Genomic DNA, 21,530 nt, shown 5'->3' with positions numbered 1-21,530 from the left:
GTCTAGTCAGGCTAGAGATGGTGGAGAAGCAGAGGCTGGGTCTAGTCAGGCTAGAGATGGTGGGGTAGCTGAGGCTGGGCCTAGACATGCTATGGAGGGTGGTATAGCTGAGGCTGGCCCTAGTCATGCTATGGAGGGTGTTGTAGCTGAGGCTGGCCCTAGTCATGCTATGGAGGGTGTTGTAGCTGAGGCTGGCCCTAGTCATGCTATGGAGGGTGGTGCAGATGATACTGCGTCTAGTCAGGTTATTCTAGTGGATGAGGAGAGTATAGTGGGGAAGTGTAAGATATTAGGGGGAGGAGGAGGGTGTCAAGAGGAAAAAGAAAAGGGTGTGGACAAAGGCACCATGGAAATGTTGCCTGTTGCTGTGGGTGAGGCCCTAACCAGAGAGAAAGGGCAGGTGGTCAGGGTGGGAGATAGAGAAGAGGAGGAAAGTGAGTCTGAGGAAGAGGATGAGGAGGTATTTTTTTTTCAGACTCCTCTTCAATTGGCCCGGAGCTGACAGCCAGTCAACCAGAGGGGTCTAAGTACACGTTGAGAGAACTGACAAGGTTCCTGAATGAGACTAAGGGGAAAAAGTTAATCTTGAGGCTTTTTTCCTGATCCTAGAAAGTTTGTAAGATCAGTACAACATGCTATGAGAAATGAGGGGCATGGTGTCCTCTCACCCAGGAAACGGTTTAGGTTGAGGAAGTGGGTCACAACAGTGTGTAAAGGTTTACCTTCAGACACTGTTTAAATGTTTAATTTCTTACTGACACTGGGGCTTTTTGAGCTTTGTTATTGGTCTATTTCTCTGCTGGCTTTTCCCACTTCTTATGGAGACTCTTCGGGTAGGCTCTCTCAATATAAATGGCACCAGAGATGCGGGAAAGAGGAGTGTGTTGAGTGAATATGTAAAACATAAACAAGTACAGGTGTTGTTTCTGCAGGAGACGCATAGTGATGTGGTGAATGAAGTTGATTGGGGGCTCTGGTGGAAAGGGGCAAGTGTGTTGAGCCATGGGACAAATCTTAGTGCAGGGGTGGCAGTCCTTTTTGCACCGGGTCTGGCTGTAAAAATTTGCTCCTCAAAGGAGGTGTGTAGGGATAGGTTGCTTGTTGTTAAAGCAGAAATTAACAACATGTGTTTTGTCTTTATAAATGTGTATGCGCCTAACACAGGGAGAGAAAGAGGGGTTCTATTTGGGAGTCTTAGACAGGAACTCTCACAAGTAGCGCCTGAGGAGACGCTGGTGATCGGAGGTGACTGGAACTGTACAATGGATTTTACAAAAGACAGAAATGGGGAAGAGCCTCATTCAGTGTCAGTGGGAGTGTTAAGGGACATCTTTATTCAGTTTGACCTAGTGGATGTTTGGAGAACTAAACATCCAAACACAAGACAGTATACGTGGGTGAAGGTTTTTGGGGCTAGGGTGAGTGCAGCTCGACTTGATCGTTTTTACATGTCCAGGAATCAGAGCAATAGGCTGCTGGGTGCTACCATTCTCCCAGTGGGGTTTTCGGATCACCACATAACCATGGCTCGGCTGTCTATTTCACCAGGGCCCCGGCAGGCATCTTATTGGAAGTATAATGTAAAGCTCTTACAAGATGCCACTTTTTGCTCAGGTTTCCAGACTTTTTGGGAAAGATGGGGGCAGCGAAGAGAGGAGTATGAGTCTCTGAGTCAGTGGTGGGATGTGGGGAAAGTGCAAATTCGGCTTTTCTGTCAACAGTACACAGCTCTCTCATCCTCAGAGGCTAGGAGAGTATTGGGGGAACTAGAGAGGTGTATTAGTGAGATGGAGGTAGAGATGGTGGGGCAAGGCAATGTAGGCCTCCAGGCTAACTTAGCCGAATTACGGGGCAGTTTTTTCCAGGTTAAAGCAAAGGGAGCACTTGTAAGAGCTAGGTTCTCCATGCTCAAGGAGATGGATGCTCCCAGCTCCTTCTTCTTTGGTTTGGAAAGACAGAGCAGTGAAGCCAAGGGTATGCATTGTCTACGGCTGTCTGATGGGCGGGTGACCTCTGTGGTGGGGGAGATGCGGGAGCGGACTGTGGAGTTTTATACTGAATTGTATAGGGCAGAAATGTGTGATCCTATGTGTGCTCAGGTCTTGTTCGCAGGACTCCCTAAGCTCTCTCGGGCACAGAGGGATGAAATGGACATTCCTCTGTTGTCACATGAACTGGCAGAGGCAGTAAACCAGATGTCCCCCGGTCGTGCACCCGGGGTTGATGGACTTCCAGTGGAATTTTACAAAAATTCTGGGGAACAATTGGACAGGATTTCTTTTGTGTGTTGCGAGAATGCGTCGGGGTAGGAGAGTTGCCGATGAGCTGCCGTCGGGCGGCTCTGACTCTCCTGCCCAAAAAGGGGACTTGTGTGAACTTAAGAACTGGAGGCCTGTGGCATTACTCTGTGCGGACTACAAGATTTTTGCCAAGGTCCTCTCTAACAGACTGAAGTCCCATCTGGACTCTATAATACACAAGGACCAGACATATTGTGTACCGGGACGCTCAATCACGGACAACTTGTTCTTGATTAGGGACATGTTGGACTTGTCGAGAGCTTCTAATGTGAACTTTGGACTGGTCTCTTTAGATCAAGAGAAGGCTTTTGATAGAGTGGATCATGAGTATCAGTTTAATGTGATGTCTGTGTTTGGGTTTGGGAAGAGTTTTGTGACCTGTGTGAAGCTGTTGTATGCTGGGGCGTCATGTATGGTTAAGGTGGGAGGGGGCTCAGTAGGCCAGTCTGGGTGAGACGGGGCATTAGACAAGGATGCCCTTTATCTGGGCAGCTGTACACACTAGCCATTGAGCCTTTTTTAGGACTGCTACGCAGGAGACTGCGGGGAGTGTGCTGGACAGGCATGGATGTGGTGACAGGAATTGCAGTCTCAGCATATGCAGATGATGTTTCTGTGATGGTCAGGGATGGGCAAGATATGCAGGAACTAGAGACCAGTCTGAAGGTGTACGAGGGAGCTTCATCAGCTAAGGTAAACTGGGGAAAGAGCAAAGCTCTGTTATGTGGGGCATGGGGGATAGGGCTCCTCCTCTGCTTCCAGGGGTTTGCAGTGGGGTTGTGAAGGGCTTAAAGTGTTGGGGGTGTACCTGGGCTCGGAGAGGTGGGTCAGCAAGAACTGGGAGGGGCTGACACAGGCAGTGGTGTCAAGACTGGCCAGGTGGAGGTGGCACCTGTCCCAAGTGTCATATAGAGGGAGGGTGCTGATAATCAACAACCTGGTGGCATCTTCCTTGTGGCATAAACTGGCTGTCCTCAACCCCCCCGCCGGTCTGCTTGCAGACCTGCAACACAAGCTAGTGGACTTTTTTGGTCGGGACATCACTGGCTGAAGGCAGCAGTTTTGTACATGACCGTCCACGAAGGAGGACAGGGCCTGGTGGAACTGGAGAGCAGAATGGCTGCTTTCCGACTAAAGGCGGTGCAGAGACTGCTGTACCACACTGATGTTGGCTGGAGGGAACCAGCATGCGCTGCTGAGGAGAGCTGGCGGATTAGGGTTGGACCGGCAGCTGTTCCTCATGAAGCTGGAGAGGCTGAGTACAGCAGGTCTCTCAGAGTTTTACTCTGCGGTGCTGAGGGCCTGGCAGCTGCTAAGGCCCACACGAGAAGGGGGTGTGGAGCCTGGGCAGTGGGTGTGGGAGGAGCCCATCTTCCACAACCCAGCCATCCCTTTGAGATCGGTTCAGTCGGCCACCCTGCAGAGGCAACTGATGGCAGGGGGTTTACAAAGGCTGGGTGACCTGAGACTGCTGGGAGAGGAGGGGTGGAAAACCCCGGAGGTCTTGGCGCAACAAACAGGAATAACGTCTCTTATGCTGCTGGAGAGATTCCTGGAGGAGGTCCAGGAGGCACTGTCTGAGCCGGTAAGGGGGGTGTTTGAGAGGCCAAAGGGAGAGGGGCCACCAATGTTCCCGCCACTGCAGGTGACGGCAGAGACTGGAGACTGGCAAGGGGGTCTGGAGGACTTGTTAGATTTTAACACTCCGAGCCTGGGGAGTTTGAGGGGTGGGAGGTAAAGCCCTCTACAACCTCTGCGTTAAGGTGAGGAGCATTAGAAGCCTAACAGGAGTGAAGGCACATCAGTGGCAGGGGGTATGTGGGGCTGAGAGTATGGTGGGTTTTAGATGGAGGGCGCTCTACAAACCCCCAGTACCAAAGAGGTCAGGGGACCTCCAGTGGAGGGTTCTTCATGGAGCCCTGGCCACTAACAGCTGGTTGGCACGGGTTGATCCGGGAATTGGGCAGGGGTGTCCTTTCTGTCAAATGAAAGAAACTGTAATTCATGTGTTTTCTGTGTGCACCAGGTTAATGCCATTAATGTCTCTGTTGGAATGTCTGTGTGACAGGTTGTGGGTGGTTTTTGCTGTTGGGATGTTTATAATGGGATACAGGTATTCGAGTAAGGAGAAAGAAAAATGTGTTTTGTTGAATTTTCTGTTTGCTCAGGCAAAGTTAGCTATTTGGCTAACAAGGAGGAACAGGGTCAAAGGTGGGGGATAACAGACCCTTTACTACTGTTTCATGGGATGGTCTCTGCGCGCCTTAGGGTTGAGTTTGAGCTCTATAAAATGATCAAATGTGTGGAGATGTTTGAGGAGATATGGTGTGTTGGGGGGGCTGTCTGTATTGCTGGGGAAGATGTTTTGGATATACGGTTGTAGGAGTATGGTACATGTATGCAGTATAGGATATAATTTTATTTATTTTTTAATTTTATTTTAGGAGTGGGGGGGATTTTTAAATGAATTAAGAATGTTTCAATAAAGAAAGACCAAAAAGTCTCTCTCTCTCTCTCTCTTTCTCTCTTTCTCTCTTTCTCTCTCTCTGTTCTCCTCAGTGCACTACCAGAAGATAGTCCACCGGGACATCAAGCCTTCTAACCTGCTGCTGGGTGACGACAGTCATGTGAAGATTGCCGACTTTGGGGTCAGTAACCAGTTTGAGGGCAACGATGCCTTGCTCTCCTCCACGGCTGGGACTCCTGCCTTCATGGCTCCAGAGACCCTGTCAGACATCCGCCAGAGCTTCAGTGGAAAGGTGGGGTTACAGAATGTGTGTATGTGTGAGGGGGGAGGGGCAGTGCGTGTGTGTGTGTGTGTGTGTGATTTGTGTATTTCCCTTGTCAACTTCAGCACCAGCATGTCATCATCACCGACATGCACATGATCTATTATATTAGTCTATACATGTTACATACACTCGGCGGACAATTTAATAGGTACACCCATCTAGTACCGGGTCAGGTGCCTCCAGAAACGTTGTTAATTTGGTATCATGGGACCTAACGTGTGCCAGGAAAACATTCCCCACACCAAGACATCACAGCCACCTCCAGCCTGTACCGTTGACACAAGGCAGGACGGGGGGCCATGGACTCATGCTGTTTACGCCCAATCCTGACTCAGCATGACAGAACAGGACCCCGGGATTTGTTGGATGGATTTTCCGCTCCTCAGTTGTTGTCCAGTGTTGGTGATGGCGTTGCCCACTGGAGCCTCTTCTTCTTGTTTTTAGCTGATAGGAGGGGAACCTGGTGTGGTAGCTTGCTGCAGTAGTCCATCCCTGACAAGGACCTTCAGATTCCCGAGATGCCGTTCTGCACACAGCTTTTTTTTTTTTTTACTGCGGTGTTATTTGTGTGTTTGTGACCCGCCTGTTAGCTTGCTCGTTCTCCTTCCACCTCTCTCATCAACGAGCTGTTTTCCCCTACAGGACTTCCGCTGACTGGATGTGTGTTTGTGACCCGCCTGTTAGCTTGCTCGTTCTCCTTCCACCTCTCTCATCAACGAGCTGTTTTCCCTGGATGTACAGGACTTCCGCTGACTGGATGTGTGTTTGTGACCCGCCTGTTAGCTTGCTCGTTCTCCTACCACCTCATCAACGAGCTGTTTTCCCCCACAAGGACTTCCGCTGACTGGATGTGTGTTTGTGACCCGCCTGTTAGCTTGCTCGTTCTCCTTCCACCTCATCAACGAGCTGTTTTCCCCTACAGGACTTCCGCTGACTGGATGTGTGTTTGTGACCCGCCTGTTAGCTTGCTCGTTCTCCTTCCACCTCTCTCATCAACGAGCTGTTTTCCCCTACAGGACTTCTGCTGACTGGATGTGTGTTTGTGACCCGCCTGTTAGCTTGCTCGTTCTCCTTCCACCTCTCTCATCAACGAGCTGTTTTCCCCTACAGGACTTCCGCTGACTGGATGTGTGTTTGTGACCCGCCTGTTAGCTTGCTCGTTCTCCTTCCACCTCTCAGGACTTCATCAACGAGCTGTTTTCCCCTACAGGACTTCTGCTGACTGGATGTGTGTTTGTGACCCGCCTGTTAGCTTGCTGGATGTGTGTTCTCTTGCCTACCACCTCATCAACGAGCTGTTTTCCCCTACAGGACTTCTGCTGACTGGATGTGTGTTTGTGACCCGCCTGTTAGCTTGCTCGTTCTCCTACCACCTCATCAACGAGCTGTTTTCCCGCCTGTTAGCTTGGACTTCTGCTGACTGGATGTGTGTTTGTGACCCGCCTGTTAGCTTGCTCGTTCTCCTTCCACCTCTCTCATCAACGAGCTGTTTTCCCCTACAGGACTTCTGCTGACTGGATGTGTGTTTGTGACCCGCCTGTTAGCTTGCATGATTCTTCCCGTTCTCCTTCCACCTCTCTCATCAACGAGCTGTTTTCCCCTACAGGACTTCTGCTGACTGGATGTGTGTTTGTGACCCGCCTGTTAGCTTGCATGATTCTTCCCGTTCTCCTTCCACCTCTCTCATCAACGAGCTGTTTTCCCCTACAGGACTTCTGCTGACTGGATGTGTGTTTGTGACCCGCCTGTTAGCTTGCTCGTTCTCCTATCATCAACGAGCTGTTTTCCCCTACAGATTTAGCTTGCTCGTTCTCCTACCACCTGTTGGAGCTGTGCCCGCCTGTTAGTTGCATGTCTACAGGACTGTTCTCCTTCCACCTCTCTCATCAACGAGCTGTTTTCCCCTACAGGACTTCTGCTGACTGGATGTGTGTTTGTGACCCGCCTGTTAGCTTGCTCGTTCTCCTTCCACCTCTCTCATCAACGAGCTGTTTTCCCCTACCACCTCATCAACGGACTTCCGCTGACTGGATGTGTGTTTGTGACCCGCCTGTTAGCTTGCATGATTCTTCCTGACTGGATGTTCTCCTTCCACCTCTCTCATCAACGAGCTGTTTTCCCCTACAGGACTTCTGCTGACTGGATGTGTGTTTGTGACCCGCCTGTTAGCTTGCTCGTTCTCCTTCCACCTCTCTTATCAACGAGCTGTTTTCCCCTACAGGACTTCTGCTGACTGGATGTGTGTTTGTGACCCGCCTGTTAGCTTGCTCGTTCTCCTTCCACCTCTCTCATCAACGAGCTGTTTTCCCCTACAGGACTTCTGCTGACTGGATGTGTGTTTGTGACCCGCCTGTTAGCTTGCATGATTCTTCCCGTTCTCCTTCCACCTCTCTCATCAACGAGCTGTTTTCCCCTACAGGACTTCTGCTGACTGGATGTGTGTTTGTGACCCGCCTGTTAGCTTGCTCGTTCTCCTTCCACCTCTCTCATCAACGAGCTGTTTTCCCCTACAGGACTTCTGCTGACTGGATGTGTGTTTGTGACCCGCCTGTTAGCTTGCTCGTTCTCCTTCCACCTCTCTCATCAACGAGCTGTTTTCCCCTACAGGACTTCTGCTGACTGGATGTGTGTTTGTGACCCGCCTGTTAGCTTGCTCGTTCTCCTTCCACCTCTCTCATCAACGAGCTGTTTTCCCCTACAGGACTTCTGCTGACTGGATGTGTGTTTGTGACCCGCCTGTTAGCTTGCATGATTCTTCCCGTTCTCCTTCCACCTCTCTCATCAAGGACTTCTGACTGCTGTTTTCCCCTCCTTCCACCTCTCTCAGGACTTTTTCCCCTGCTGACTGGATGTGTGTTTGTGACCCGCCTGTTAGCTTGCATGATTCTTCCCTGGATGTGTGTTTGTGACCCGCCTGTTAGCTTGCTTCTCCTTCCACCTCTCTCATCAACGAGCTGTTTTCCCCTACAGGACTTCTGCTGACTGGATGTGTGTTTGTGACCCGCCTGTTAGCTTGCATGATTCTTCCCGTTCTCCTTCCACCTCTCTCATCAACGAGCTGTTTTCCCCTACAGGACTTCTGCTGACTGGATGTGTGTTTGTGACCCGCCTGTTAGCTTGCTCGTTCTCCTACCACCTCATCAACGAGCTGTTTTCCCCTACAGGACTTCTGCTGACTGGATGTGTGTTTGTCGCTCCGTTCTCGGTAAACCCTAGACACTGTCATGTGTGAAAAGCCCAGGAGGCCGTCCGTTTACTGAGATACTAGATCCGGCGCGCCTGGCACCGACCATCATAACACGCTCAATGTTGCTTAGGTCTCTAGTTTTTGCCCATTCTAAGTTCAATCGAACAGTAACCGAATGCTGTAGGAGCAAACTATTTTAATAAATGGGGTAGTGTACCTAATAAACTACATAGTAATGGGTTCTGACTGTTGGTCTGTAGCCAGCCCAGGTCTCTGTAGAGCTGTGGATAGTAACGGGTTCTGACTGTTGGTCTGTAGCCAGCCCAAGTCTCTGTAGAGCTGTGGATAGTAACGGGTTCTGACTGTTGGTCTGTAGCCAGCCCAGGTCTCTGCAGAGCTGTGGATAGTAACGGGTTCTGACTGTTGGTCTGTAGCCAGCCCAGGTTTCTGTAGAGCTGTGGATAGTAACGGGTTCTGACTGTTGGTCTGTATCCAGCCCAGGTCTCTGTAGAGCTGTGGATAGTAATGGGTTCTGACTGTTGGTCTGTAGCCAGCCCAGGTCTCTGTAGAGCTGTGGATAGTAACGGGTTCTGACTGTTGGTCTGTAGCCAGCCCAAGTCTCTGTAGAGCTGTGGATAGTAACGGGTTCTGACCGTTGGTCTGTAGCCAGCCCAAGTCTCTGTAGAGCTGTGGATAGTAACGGCAAGTCTCTGCAGAGCTGTGGATAGTAACGGGTTCTGACTGTTGGTCTGTAGCCTGTCCAGGTCTCTGTAGAGCTGTGGATAGTAACGGGTTCTGACCGTTGGTCTGTAGCCAGCCCAAGTCTCTGTAGAGCTGTGGATAGTAACGGATTCTGACCGTTGGTCTGTAGCCAGCCCAAGTCTCTGTAGAGCTGTGGATAGTAATGGGTTCTGACCGTTGGTCTGTAGCCAGCCCAGGTCTCTGTAGAGCTGTGGATAGTAACGGGTTCTGACTGGTCTGGTCTGAGCTGTGGATAGTAACCAGCCCAGCCCAGGTCTCTGTAGAGCTGTGGATAGTAACGGGTTCTGACCGTTGGTCTGTAGCCAGCCCAGGTCTCTGTAGAGCTGTGGATAGTAACGGGTTCTGACTGTTGGTCTGTATCCAGCCCAAGTCTCTGTAGAGCTGTGGATAGTAACGGGTTCTGACCGTTGGTCTGTATCCAGCCCAAGTCTCTGTAGAGCTGTGGATAGTAACGGGTTCTGACCGTTGGTCTGTAGCCAGCCCAAGTCTCTGTAGAGCTGTGGATAGTAACGGGTTCTCTCTCTCCTCTCTCTCTCCTCTCTCTCTCCTCTCCCTCTCTCCCCTCTCCCTCTCTCTCCTCTCCCTCTTTCCTCTCCCTCTTTCCTCTCGCCTCTCCTTCTCTCCCCTGTCCCTCTCTCTCCTCTCCCTCTTTCCTCTCGCCTCTCTCTTCTCTCCCTCTCTCTCCTCTCCCATCTCCCTCTCTCTCTCCTCTCCCTCTTTCCTCTCGCCTCTCCCTCTTTCCTCTCGCCTCTCCCTCTCTCTCCTCTCCCTCTTTCCTCTCGCCTCTCCCTCTCTCTCCTTTCCCTCTCTCTCATCTCCCTCTCTCCCTCTCTCTCCTCTCCCTCTTTCCTCTCGCCTCTCCCTCTCTCTCCTCTCCCTCTCTCTCTCCTCTCCTCTTCCTCTCTCTCCTCTCCCTCTCCCCTCTCCCTCTCTCTCCTCTCCCTTTCTCTTTCCTCTCCCTTTCTCTCTCCTCTCCCTCTCTCTCCTCTCCTCTCCCTCTCTCTCCTTTCCTCTCCCTCTCTCTCCTCTACCTCTCTCTCCTCTCCCTCTCCTCTCCCTCTCCCTCCTCTCCTCTCCTCTCTCCCTCTCTCTCTCCCTCTCCCTCTCCCTTCTCTCCTCTCCCTCTCTCTCCTCTCTCTCCTCCCTCTCTCCTTTCCTCTCCCTCTCCCCTCCTCCCTCTCTCTCCCCTCCCTCTCTCTCTTTGTCTCTCTTTCTCTCTCCGTTTCCCTTCCTGCATGTTGATTTAGCCGTCATCCTGAATGAGGAGGGGAGGAGAGGAAGGAGTCAGGCAGGAAGGAGGGGAGGAGGGGAGGAGGGGAGGGAGAGGAGAGGAGAGAGGAGAGGAGAGGAGAGGAGAGGAGAGGAGCCCACCACTGGGCAGAACAACACAGCAGCTGCAGCAGCTCTCTCTATCTCTCTATCTCTCTATCCTTCAGTGTGCTGCGTTGACTAAACTGCTTCTATTTAATCTGCCCACACACTTTTTAAAATAACTCATTCATTTTCAGGACTGTTTTCTGGGTAAATCCCCCAATGGCAGTTTTATTTGATGGGTTTGGTCAGGAACAGGCAGAACTGTATGAGACTGACTACTGTAGACCAGAGGTTCCCAAACTCCTCCACCTCCGGGGACAGGTTGACTTGTTTTGCCCTATCACTATACAGCTGACTGGAATACTGCTGCTGTAGGCTGCTGCTCGCCTTCCGTTTGGCTGTCTGACTGCAAGGAACATGTGCTGTACAAGTGTCTCTCCTGTTCTGATTAGCCCAGTAGTCCTTGAGTGATTAGTAACTCCCCGAGCCTCGTTGAAGAGCGAACGCTGTACGCTGCTCATTGACATTTACATATTCTATATACAGCAGCACAACACTTCTACAGTCTAAATGATTGGATTTTCAGACGCTACCGTGTCACTGGAAGATGTTTAAAAGCAGATTGGCATTAGCAGTAGGACATTAGGAGAGAGAGAAAGACTACTCTGCAGGTTGGGTTGATGATGGACACAGAACCATTTCCCATGAGCCTTAGCAGTAGGACATTAGGAGAGAGAGAAAGACTACTTTGCAGGTTGGGTTGATGATGGACACAGAACCATTTCCCATGAGCATTAGCAGTAGGACATTAGGAGAGAGAGAAAGACTACTCTGCAGGTTGGGTTGATGATGGACACAGAACCATTTCCCATGAGCATTAGCAGTATGACATTAGGAGAGAGAGAAAGACTACTCTGTAGGTTGGGTTGATGATGGACACAGAACCATTTCCCATGAGCATTAGCAGTATGACATTAGGAGAGAGAGAAAGACTACTCTGCAGGTTGGGTTGATGATGGACACAGAACCATTTCCCATGAGCATTAGCAGTATGACATTAGGAGAGAGAGAAAGACTACTCTGTAGGTTGGGTTGATGATGGACACATAACCATTTCCCATGAGCATTAGCAGTATGACATTAGGATAGAGAGAAAGACTACTCTGCAGGTTGGGTTGATGATGGACACAGAACCATTTCCCATGAGCATTAGCAGTATGACATTAGGAGAGAGAGAAAGACTACTCTGCAGGTTGGGTTGATGATGGACACAAAACCATTTCCCATGAGCATTAGCAGTAGGACATTAGGAGAGAGAGAAAGACTACTCTGCAGGTTGGGTTGATGATGGACACAGAACCATTTCCCATGAGCATTCGCAGTATGACATTAGGAGAGAGAGAAAGACTACTCTGCAGGTTGGGTTGATGATGGACACAAAACCATTTCCCATGAGCATTAGCAGTATGACATTAGGAGAGAGAGAAAGACTACTCTGCAGGTTGGGTTGATGATGGACACAAAACCATTTCCCATGAGCATTAGCAGTAGGACATTAGGAGAGAGAGAAAGACTACTCTGCAGGTTGGGTTGATGATGGACACAGAACCATTTCCCATGAGCATTAGCAGTATGACATTAGGAGAGAGAGAAAGACTACTCTGCAGGTTGGGTTGATGATGGACACAAAACCATTTCCCATGAGCATTAGCAGTAGGACATTAGGAGAGAGAGAAAGACTACTCTGCAGGTTGGGTTGATGATGGACACAGAACCATTTCCCATGAGCATTAGCAGTATGACATTAGGAGAGAGAGAAAGACTACTCTGCAGGTTGGGTTGATGATGGACACAAAACCATTTCCCATGAGCATTAGCAGTAGGACATTAGGAGAGAGAGAAAGACTACTCTGCAGGTTGGGTTGATGATGGACACAGAACCATTTCCCATGAGCATTAGCAGTATGACATTAGGAGAGAGAGAAAGACTACTCTGCAGGTTGGGTTGATGATGGACACAAAACCATTTCCCATGAGCATTAGCAGTATGACATTAGGAGAGAGAGAAAGACTACTCTGCAGGTTGGGTTGATGATGGACACAAAACCATTTCCCATGAGCATTAGCAGTATGACATTAGGAGAGAGAGAAAGACTACTCTGTAGGTTGGGTTGATGATGGACACAAAACCATTTCCCATGAGCATTAGCAGTAGGACATTAGGAGAGAGAGAAAGACAACTCTGCAGGTTGGGTTGATGATGGACACAGAACCATTTCCCATGAGCATTAGCAGTATGACATTAGGAGAGAGAGAAAGACTACTCTGCAGGTTGGGTTGATGATGGACACAAAACCATTTCCCATGAGCATTAGCAGTAGGACATTAGGAGAGAGAGAAAGACTACTCTGCAGGTTGGGTTGATGATGGACACAGAACCATTTCCCATGAGCATTAGCAGTATGACATTAGGAGAGAGAGAAAGACTACTCTGCAGGTTGGGTTGATGATGGACACAAAACCATTTCCCATGAGCATTAGCAGTATGACATTAGGAGAGAGATAAAGACTACTCTGTAGGTTGGGTTGATGATGGACACAAAACCATTTCCCATGAGCATTAGCAGTATGACATTAGGAGAGAGAGAAAGACAACTCTGCAGGTTGGGTTGATGATGGACACAGAACCATTTCCCATGAGCATTAGCAGTATGACATTAGGAGAGAGAGAAAGACTACTCTGCAGGTTGGGTTGATGATGGACACAAAACCATTTCCCATGAGCATTAGCAGTAGGACATTAGGAGAGAGAGAAAGACTACTCTTCAGGTTGGGTTGATGATGGACACAGAACCATTTCCCATGAGCATTAGCAGTAGGACATTAGGAGAGAGAGAAAGACTACTCTTCAGGTTGGGTTGATGATGGACACAGAACCATTTCCCATGAGCATTAGCAGTAGGACATTAGGAGAGAGAGAAAGACTACTCTGCAGGTTGGGTTGATGATGGACACAGAACCATTTCCCATGAGCATTAGCAGTAGGACATTAGGAGAGAGAGAAAGACTACTTTGCAGGTTGGGTTGATGATGGACTATGAATGTTGGGTGCTTGTCTATCTGTCTGTATCCACCTGTCTATACTGTCTGTCCGTCTGCTACTGTTTATAGTGATACATCTCCTCCAACCCTTCTACTGTTTATAGTGATACATCTCCTCCAACCCTTCTACTGTTTATAGTGATACATCTCCTCCAACCCTTCTACTGTTTATAGTGATACATCTCCTCCAACCCTTCTACTGTTTATAGTGATACATCTCCTCCAACCCTTCTACTGTTTATAGTGATACATCTCCTCCAACCCTTCTACTATTTATAGTGATACATCTCCTCCAACCCTTCTACTATTTATAGTGATACATCTCCTCCAACCCTTCTACTGTTTATAGTGATACATCTCCTCCAACCCTTCTACTGTTTATAGTGATACATCTCCTCCAACCCTTCTACTGTTTATAGTGATACATCTCCTCCAACCCTTCTACTGTTTATAGTGATACATCTCCTCCAACCCTTCTACTGTTTATAGTGATACATCTCCTCCAACCCTTCTACTGTTTATAGTGATACATCTCCTCCAACCCTTCTACTGTTTATAGTGATACATCTCCTCCAACCCTTCTACTATTTATAGTGATACATCTCCTCCAACCCTTCTACTGTTTATAGTGATACATCTCCTCCAACCCTTCTACTGTTTATAGTGATACATCTCCTCCAACCCTTCTACTATTTATAGTGATACATCTCCTCCAACCCTTCTACTGTTTATAGTGATACATCTCCTCCAACCCTTCTACTGTTTATAGTGATACATCTCCTCCAACCCTTCTACTGTTTATAGTGATATATCTCCTCCAACCCTTCTACTTCTACTGTTTATAGTGATACATCTCCTCCAACCCTTCTACTGTTTATAGTGATACATCTCCTCCAACCCTTCTACTATTTATAGTGATACATCTCCTCCAACCCTTCTACTGTTTATAGTGATACATCTCCTCCAACCCTTCTACTGTTTATAGTGATATATCTCCTCCAACCCTTCTACTTCTACTGTTTATAGTGATACATCTCCTCCAACCCTTCTACTGTTTATAGTGATACATCTCCTCCAACCCTTCTACTGTTTATAGTGATACATCTCCTCCAACCCTTCTACTGTTTATAGTGATACATCTCCTCCAACCCTTCTACTGTTTATAGTGATATATCTCCTCCAACCCTTGTACTGGTGTTTTTCAGGCGTTGGACGTATGGGCCATGGGAGTAACTCTCTACTGCTTTGTGTTTGGGAAGGTAAGCCAACAGTCCATTTTACTCCTCTTGTTACTTCCTCCCAGCCTGCCCACAACTTGCTTGTTTAGTTACATCCTCTGGAAGAAGTGTTTCTCTCCTGTACCTCTATTGGTGATGAAATGGTGATGAAATGCCGGACAATATGAATAGAAACTATCTGAACCGACACCGTTTGGTTTGGGTCAGCACGATAGTGGGGAACAGGGTAAATTTGTCTGTTCAAAAGACCAGCACATGGACCGTGTTCTATTGTTGTAGAGACAGAGACTGTAACATGGACCGTGTTGTATTGTTGTAGAGACAGAGACTGTAACATGGACCGTGTTGTATTGTTATAGAGACAGAGACTGTAACATGGACCGTGTTGTATTGTTGTAGAGACAGAGACTGTAACATGGACCGTGTTGTATTGTTGTAGAGACAGAGACTGTAACATGGACCGTGTTGTATTGTTGTAGAGACAGAGACTGTAACATGGACCGTGTTGTATTGTTGTAGAGACAGAGACTGTGACATGGACCGTGTTGTATTGTTGTAGAGACAGAGACTGTAACATGGACCGTGTTGTATTGTTGTAGAGACAGAGACTGTAACATGGACCGTGTTGTATTGTTATAGAGACAGAGACTGTAACATGGACCGTGTTGTATTGTTATAGAGACAGAGACTGTAACATGGACCGTTTTGTATTGTTAAGGCAGAGACTGTAACATGGACCGTGTTGTATTGTTGTAAAGGAAGAGACTGTAACATGGACCGTGTTGTATTGTTATAGAGACAGAGACTGTAACATGGACCGTGTTGTATTGTTATAGAGACAGAGACTGTAACATGGACCGTGTTGTATTGTTGTAGAGACAGAGACTGTAACATGGACCGTGTTGTATTGTTATAGAGACAGAGACTGTAACATGGACCGTGTTGTATTGTTATAGAGACAGAGACTGTAACATGGACCGTGTTGTATTGTTGTAGAGACAGAGACTGTAACATGGACCGTGTTGTATTGTTGTAGAGACAGAGACTGTAACATGGACCGTGTTGTATTGTTGTAGAGACAGAGACTGTAACATGGACCGTGTTGTATTGTTATAGAGACAGAGACTGTAACATGGACCGTGTTGTATTGGTATAGAGACAGAGACTGTAACATGGACCGTGTTGTATTGTTGTAGAGACAGAGACTGTAACATGAACCGTGTTGTATTGTTGTAGAGACAGAAACTGTAACATGGACCGTGTTGTATTGTTATAGAGACAGAGACTGTAACATGGACCGTGTTGTATTGTTGTAGAGACAGAGACTGTAACATGGACCGTGTTGTATTGTTATAGAGACAGAGACTGTGACATGGACCGTGTTGTATTGTTGTAGAGACAGAGACTGTAACATGGACCGTGTTGTATTGTTGTAGAGACAGAGACTGTAACATGGACCGTGTTGTATTGTTGTAGAGACAGAGACTGTAACATGGACCGTGTTCTATTGTTGTAGAGACAGAGACTATAACATGGACCGTGTTGTATTGTTGTAGAGACAGAGACTGTAACATGGACCGTGTTGTATTGTTGTAGAGACAGAGACTGTAACATGGACCGTGTTGTATTGTTATAGAGACAGAGACTGTAACATGGACCGTGTTGTATTGTTGTAGAGACAGAGACTGTAACATGGACCGTGTTGTATTGTTATAGAGACAGAGACTGTGACATGGACCTTGTTGTATTGTTGTAGAGACAGAGACTGTAACATGGACCGTGTTGTCTTGTTTTAGAGACAGAGACTGTAACATGGACCGTTTTGTATTGTTAAGGCAGAGACTGTAACATGGACCGTGTTGTATTGTTGTAAAGGAAGAGACTGTAACATGGACCGTGTTGTATTGTTATAGAGACAGAGACTGTAACATGGACCGTGTTGTAGAGACAGAAACTGTAACATGGACCGTGTTGTATTGTTGTAGAGACAGAGACTGTAACATGGACCGTGTTGTATTGTTGTAGAGACAGAGACTGTAACATGGACCGTGTTGTATTGTTGTAGAGACAGAGACTGTTACATGGACCGTGTTGTATTGTTATAGAGACAGAGACTGTAACATGGACCGTGTTGTATTGTTGTAGAGACAGAGACTGTAACATGGACCGTGTTGTATTGTTGTAGAGACAGAGACTGTAACATGGACCGTGTTGTATTGTTGTAGAGACAGAGACTGTAACATGGACCGTGTTGTATTGTTGTAGAGACAGAGACTGTAACATGGACCGTGTTGTATTGTTGTAGAGACAGAGACTGTAACATGGACCGTGTTGTATTGTTATAGAGACAGAGACTGTAACATGAACCGTGTTCTATTGTAAAGGAAGAGACTGTAACATGGACCGTTTTGTATTGTTGTAGAGACAGAGACTGTAACATGGACTGTGTTCTATTGTTGTAGAGACAGAGACTGTAACATGGACCGTGTTGTATTGTTATAGAGACAGAGACTGTTACATGGACCGTGTTGTATTGTTGTAGAGACAGAAACTGTAACATGGACCGTGTTGTATTGTTGTAGAGACAGAGACTGTAACATAGACCGTGTTGTAGAGACAGAGACTGTAACATGGACCGTGTTGTATTGTTGTAGAGACAGAGACTGTAACATGGACCGTGTTGTATTGTTATAGAGACAGAGACTGTAACATGGACCGTGTTGTATTGTTGTAGAGACAGAGACTGTAACATGGACCGTGTTGTATTGTTGTAGAGACAGAGACTGTAACATGGACCGTGTTGTATTGTTGTAGAGACAGAGACTGTAACATGGACCGTGTTGTATTGTTGTAGAGACAGAGACTGTAACATGGACCGTGTTGTATTGTTGTAGAGACAGAGACTGTAACATGGACCGTGTTGTATTGTTGTAGAGACAGAGACTGTAACATGAACCGTGTTGTATTGTTGTAGAGACAGAGACTGTAACATGGACCGTGTTGTATTGTTGTAGAGACAGAGACTGTAACATGGACCGTGTTGTATTGTTGTAGAGACAGAGACTGTAACATGGACCGTGTTGTATTGTTGTAGAGACAGAGACTGTAACATGGACCGTGTTGTATTGTTATAGAGACAGAGACTGTAACATGAACCGTGTTCTATTGTAAAGGAAGAGACTGTAACATGGACCGTTTTGTATTGTTGTAGAGACAGAGACTGTAACATGGACCGTGTTGTATTGTTGTAGAGACAGAGACTGTAACATGGACCGTGTTGTATTGTTGTAGATACAGAGACTGTAACATGGACCGTGTTGTATTGTTGTAGAGACAGAGACTGTAACATGGACCGTGTTGTATTGTTATAGAGACAGAGACTGTTACATGGACCGTGTTGTATTGTTGTAGAGACAGAAACTGTAACATGGACCGTGTTGTATTGTTGTAGATACAGAGACTGTAACATGGACCGTGTTGTATTGTTGTAGAGACAGAGACTGTAACATGGACCGTGTTGTATTGTTGTAGAGACAGAGACTGTAACATGGACCGTGTTGTATTGTTATAGAGACAGAGACTGTAACATGGACCGTGTTGTATTGTTGTAGAGACAGAGACTGTAACATGGACCGTGTTGTATTGTTGTAGAGACAGAGACTGTAACATGGACCGTGTTGTATTGTTGTAGAGACAGAGACTGTAACATGAACCGTGTTGTATTGTTGTAGAGACAGAGACTGTAACATGGACCGTGTTGTATTGTTGTAGAGACAGAGACTGTAACATGGACCGTGTTGTATTGTTATAGAGACAGAGACTGTAACATGGACCGTGTTGTATTGTTGTAGAGACAGAGACTGTAACATGGACCGTGTTGTATTGTTGTAGAGACAGAGACTGTAACATGGACCGTGTTGTATTGTTGTAGAGACAGAGACTGTAACATGGACCGTGTTGTATTGTTGTAGAGACAGAGACTGTAACATGGACCGTGTTGTATTGTTATAGAGACAGAGACTGTAACATGGACCGAGTTGTATTGTAAAGGAAGAGACTGTAACATGGACCGTGTTGTATTGTAAAGGAAGAGACTGTAACATGGACCGTGTTGTATTGTAAAGGAAGAGACTGTAACATGGACCGTGTTGTATTGTTGTAGAGACAGAGACTGTAACATGAACCGTGTTGTATTGTAAAGGAAGAGACTGTAACATGGACCGTGTTGTATTGTAAAGGAAGAGACTGTAACATGGACCGTGTTGTATTGTAAAGGAAGAGACTGTAACATGGACCGTGTTGTATTGTTGTAGAGACAGAGACTGTAACATGGACCGTGTTGTATTGTTGTAGAGACAGAGACTGTAACATGGACCGTGTTGTATTGTTGTAGAGACAGAGACTGTAACATGGACCGTGTTGTATTGTTATAGAGACAGAGACTGTAACATGGACCGTGTTGTATTGTTGTAGAGACAGAGACTGTAACATGGACCGTGTTGTATTGTTATAGAGACAGAGACTGTAACATGGACCGTGTTGTATTGTTGTAGAGACAGAGACTGTAACATGGACCGTGTTGTATTGTTATAGAGACAGAGACTGTAACATGGACCGTGTTGTATTGTTGTAGAGACAGAGACTGTAACATGGACCGTGTTGTATTGTTGTAGAGACAGAGACTGTAACATGGACCGTGTTGTATTGTTGTAGAGACAGAGACTGTAACATGGACCGTGTTGTATTGTTGTAGAGACAGAGACTGTAACATGGACCGTGTTGTATTGTTATAGAGACAGAGACTGTAACATGGACCGTGTTGTATTGTTGTAGAGACAGAGACTGTAACATGGACCGTGTTGTATTGTTGTAGAGACAGAGACTGTAACATGGACCGTGTTGTATTGTTGTAGAGACAGAGACTGTAACATGGACCGTGTTGTATTGTTGTAGAGACAGAGACTGTAACATGGACCGTGTTGTATTGTTGTAGAGACAGAGACTGTAACATGGACCGTGTTGTATTGTTGTAGAGACAGAGACTGTAACATGGACCGTGTTGTATTGTTGTAGAGACAGAGACTGTAACATGGACCGTGTTGTATTGTTGTAGAGACAGAGACTGTAACATGAACCGTGTTGTATTGTTGTAGAGACAGAGACTGTAACATGGACCGTGTTGTATTGTTGTAGAGACAGAGACTGTAACATGGACCGTGTTGTATTGTTGTAGAGACAGAGACTGTAACATGGACCGTGTTGTATTGTTATAGAGACAGAGACTGTAACATGGACCGTGTTGTATTGTTGTAGAGACAGAGACTGTAACATGGACCGTGTTGTATTGTTATAGAGACAGAGACTGTAACATGGACCGTGTTGTATTGTTGTAGAGACAGAGACTGTAACATGGACCGTGTTGTATTGTTGTAGAGACAGAGACTGTAACATGGACCGTGTTGTATTGTTATAGAGACAGAGACTGTAACATGAACCGTGTTGTATTGTTGTAGAGACAGAGACTGTAACATAGACCGTGTTGTAGAGACAGAGACTGTAACATGGACCGTGTTGTATTGTTGTAGAGACAGAGACTGTAACATGGACCGTGTTGTATTGTTATAGAGACAGAGACTGTAACATGGACCGTGTTGTATTGTTGTAGAGACAGAGACTGTAACATGGACCGTGTTGTATTGTTATAGAGACAGAGACTGTAACATGGACCGTGTTGTATTGTTGTAGAGACAGAGACTGTAACATGGACCGTGTTGTATTGTTGTAGAGACAGAGACTGTAACATGGACCGTGTTGTATTGTTGTAGAGACAGAGACTGTAACATGGACCGTGTTGTATTGTTGTAGAGACAGAGACTGTAACATGGACCGTGTTGTATTGTTGTAGAGACAGAGACTGTAACATGGACCGAGTTGTATTGTTGTAGAGACAGAGACTGTAACATGGACCGTGTTGTATTGTTGTAGAGACAGAGACTGTAACATGGACCGAGTTGTATTGTTATAGAGACAGAGACTGTAACATGGACCGAGTCTGGTGCACGTCATATTCATGCTGTTACCTAAGCAGCCGACTTGTTTTGCTCCAAGATGTTCTTAGAATTGTCTTAGATGTAATTATAACTCGTAGCTATCTTTTTAACCCTCTCTCCTCTCCTCTCTTCTCCTTTTTTCTCTCCTCTTCACGCAGTGTCCGTTCATTGATGAATACATCCTGGTTCTACACAATAAGATCAGGACTAAATGTGTGGAGTTCCCAGAGTCGTAAGTCTCTCTCTCCCATCCCCCATCAACCTTCCTTCCTTCCTCCTCTTTTTTATTAAGTGAGACAGACTTGATGTTCCAGCCACCACCACCGCAGAACTGAAACCGATGATGCCAACTTACTATTTCTTACATTGTTACCCCAGGAAACGTACGTCTTATTACACACAGCCGGGAGGAACTATTGGATATAAGAGCAACGTCAACTTACCAACTTTACGACCAGGAATATGACTTTCCCGAAAGCGGATACTTTGTTTGGTTCACCACCCCGGACAATAGATCGGATCCCAGCAGGCGACCCAAAACAACGGCGCTGCAGAAGGGGCAGACGGAGTGGTCTTCTGGTCAGGCTCCGTGGACGGGCACATCGCCCACCGCTCCCGAGTATACTACTCGCCAATGTCCAGTCTCTTGACCACAAGGTAGACGAAATCTGAGCAATGGTTACCTTCCAGAGAGACATCAGAGATTATAACATTCTCTGTTTCATGGAAACATGGCTCACTCGGGATACGTTATCAGAGTCGCTACAGCCACCTGGTTTCTTCAC

At 46.9% G+C, this 21,530-nt stretch overlaps 1 protein-coding gene across 2 annotated transcripts in view; it reads left to right on the top strand.

Annotated features, from left to right (window-relative positions):
• The window catches only part of LOC127933054 (calcium/calmodulin-dependent protein kinase kinase 1-like), a 257,072-nt gene that overhangs the window by 135,855 nt on the left and 99,687 nt on the right, over positions 1-21,530 (top strand). For both annotated transcript variants that reach the window (XM_052529356.1, XM_052529355.1), the window contains exons 10-12: positions 4,860-5,059; positions 14,663-14,716; positions 20,904-20,977. In XM_052529356.1, coding sequence (XP_052385316.1) covers positions 4,860-5,059; positions 14,663-14,716; positions 20,904-20,977 — 328 coding nt within the window. The remainder of the gene's footprint in view (positions 1-4,859; positions 5,060-14,662; positions 14,717-20,903; positions 20,978-21,530) is intronic.

This window comes from Oncorhynchus keta, chromosome 11 (genome assembly GCF_023373465.1).
Source record: "Oncorhynchus keta strain PuntledgeMale-10-30-2019 chromosome 11, Oket_V2, whole genome shotgun sequence".
NCBI classification, from domain to species: domain Eukaryota; kingdom Metazoa; phylum Chordata; class Actinopteri; order Salmoniformes; family Salmonidae; genus Oncorhynchus; species Oncorhynchus keta.
Note: the sequence above shows the minus strand (reverse complement) of the source record. Positions and strands in the feature narration are given on the sequence as shown.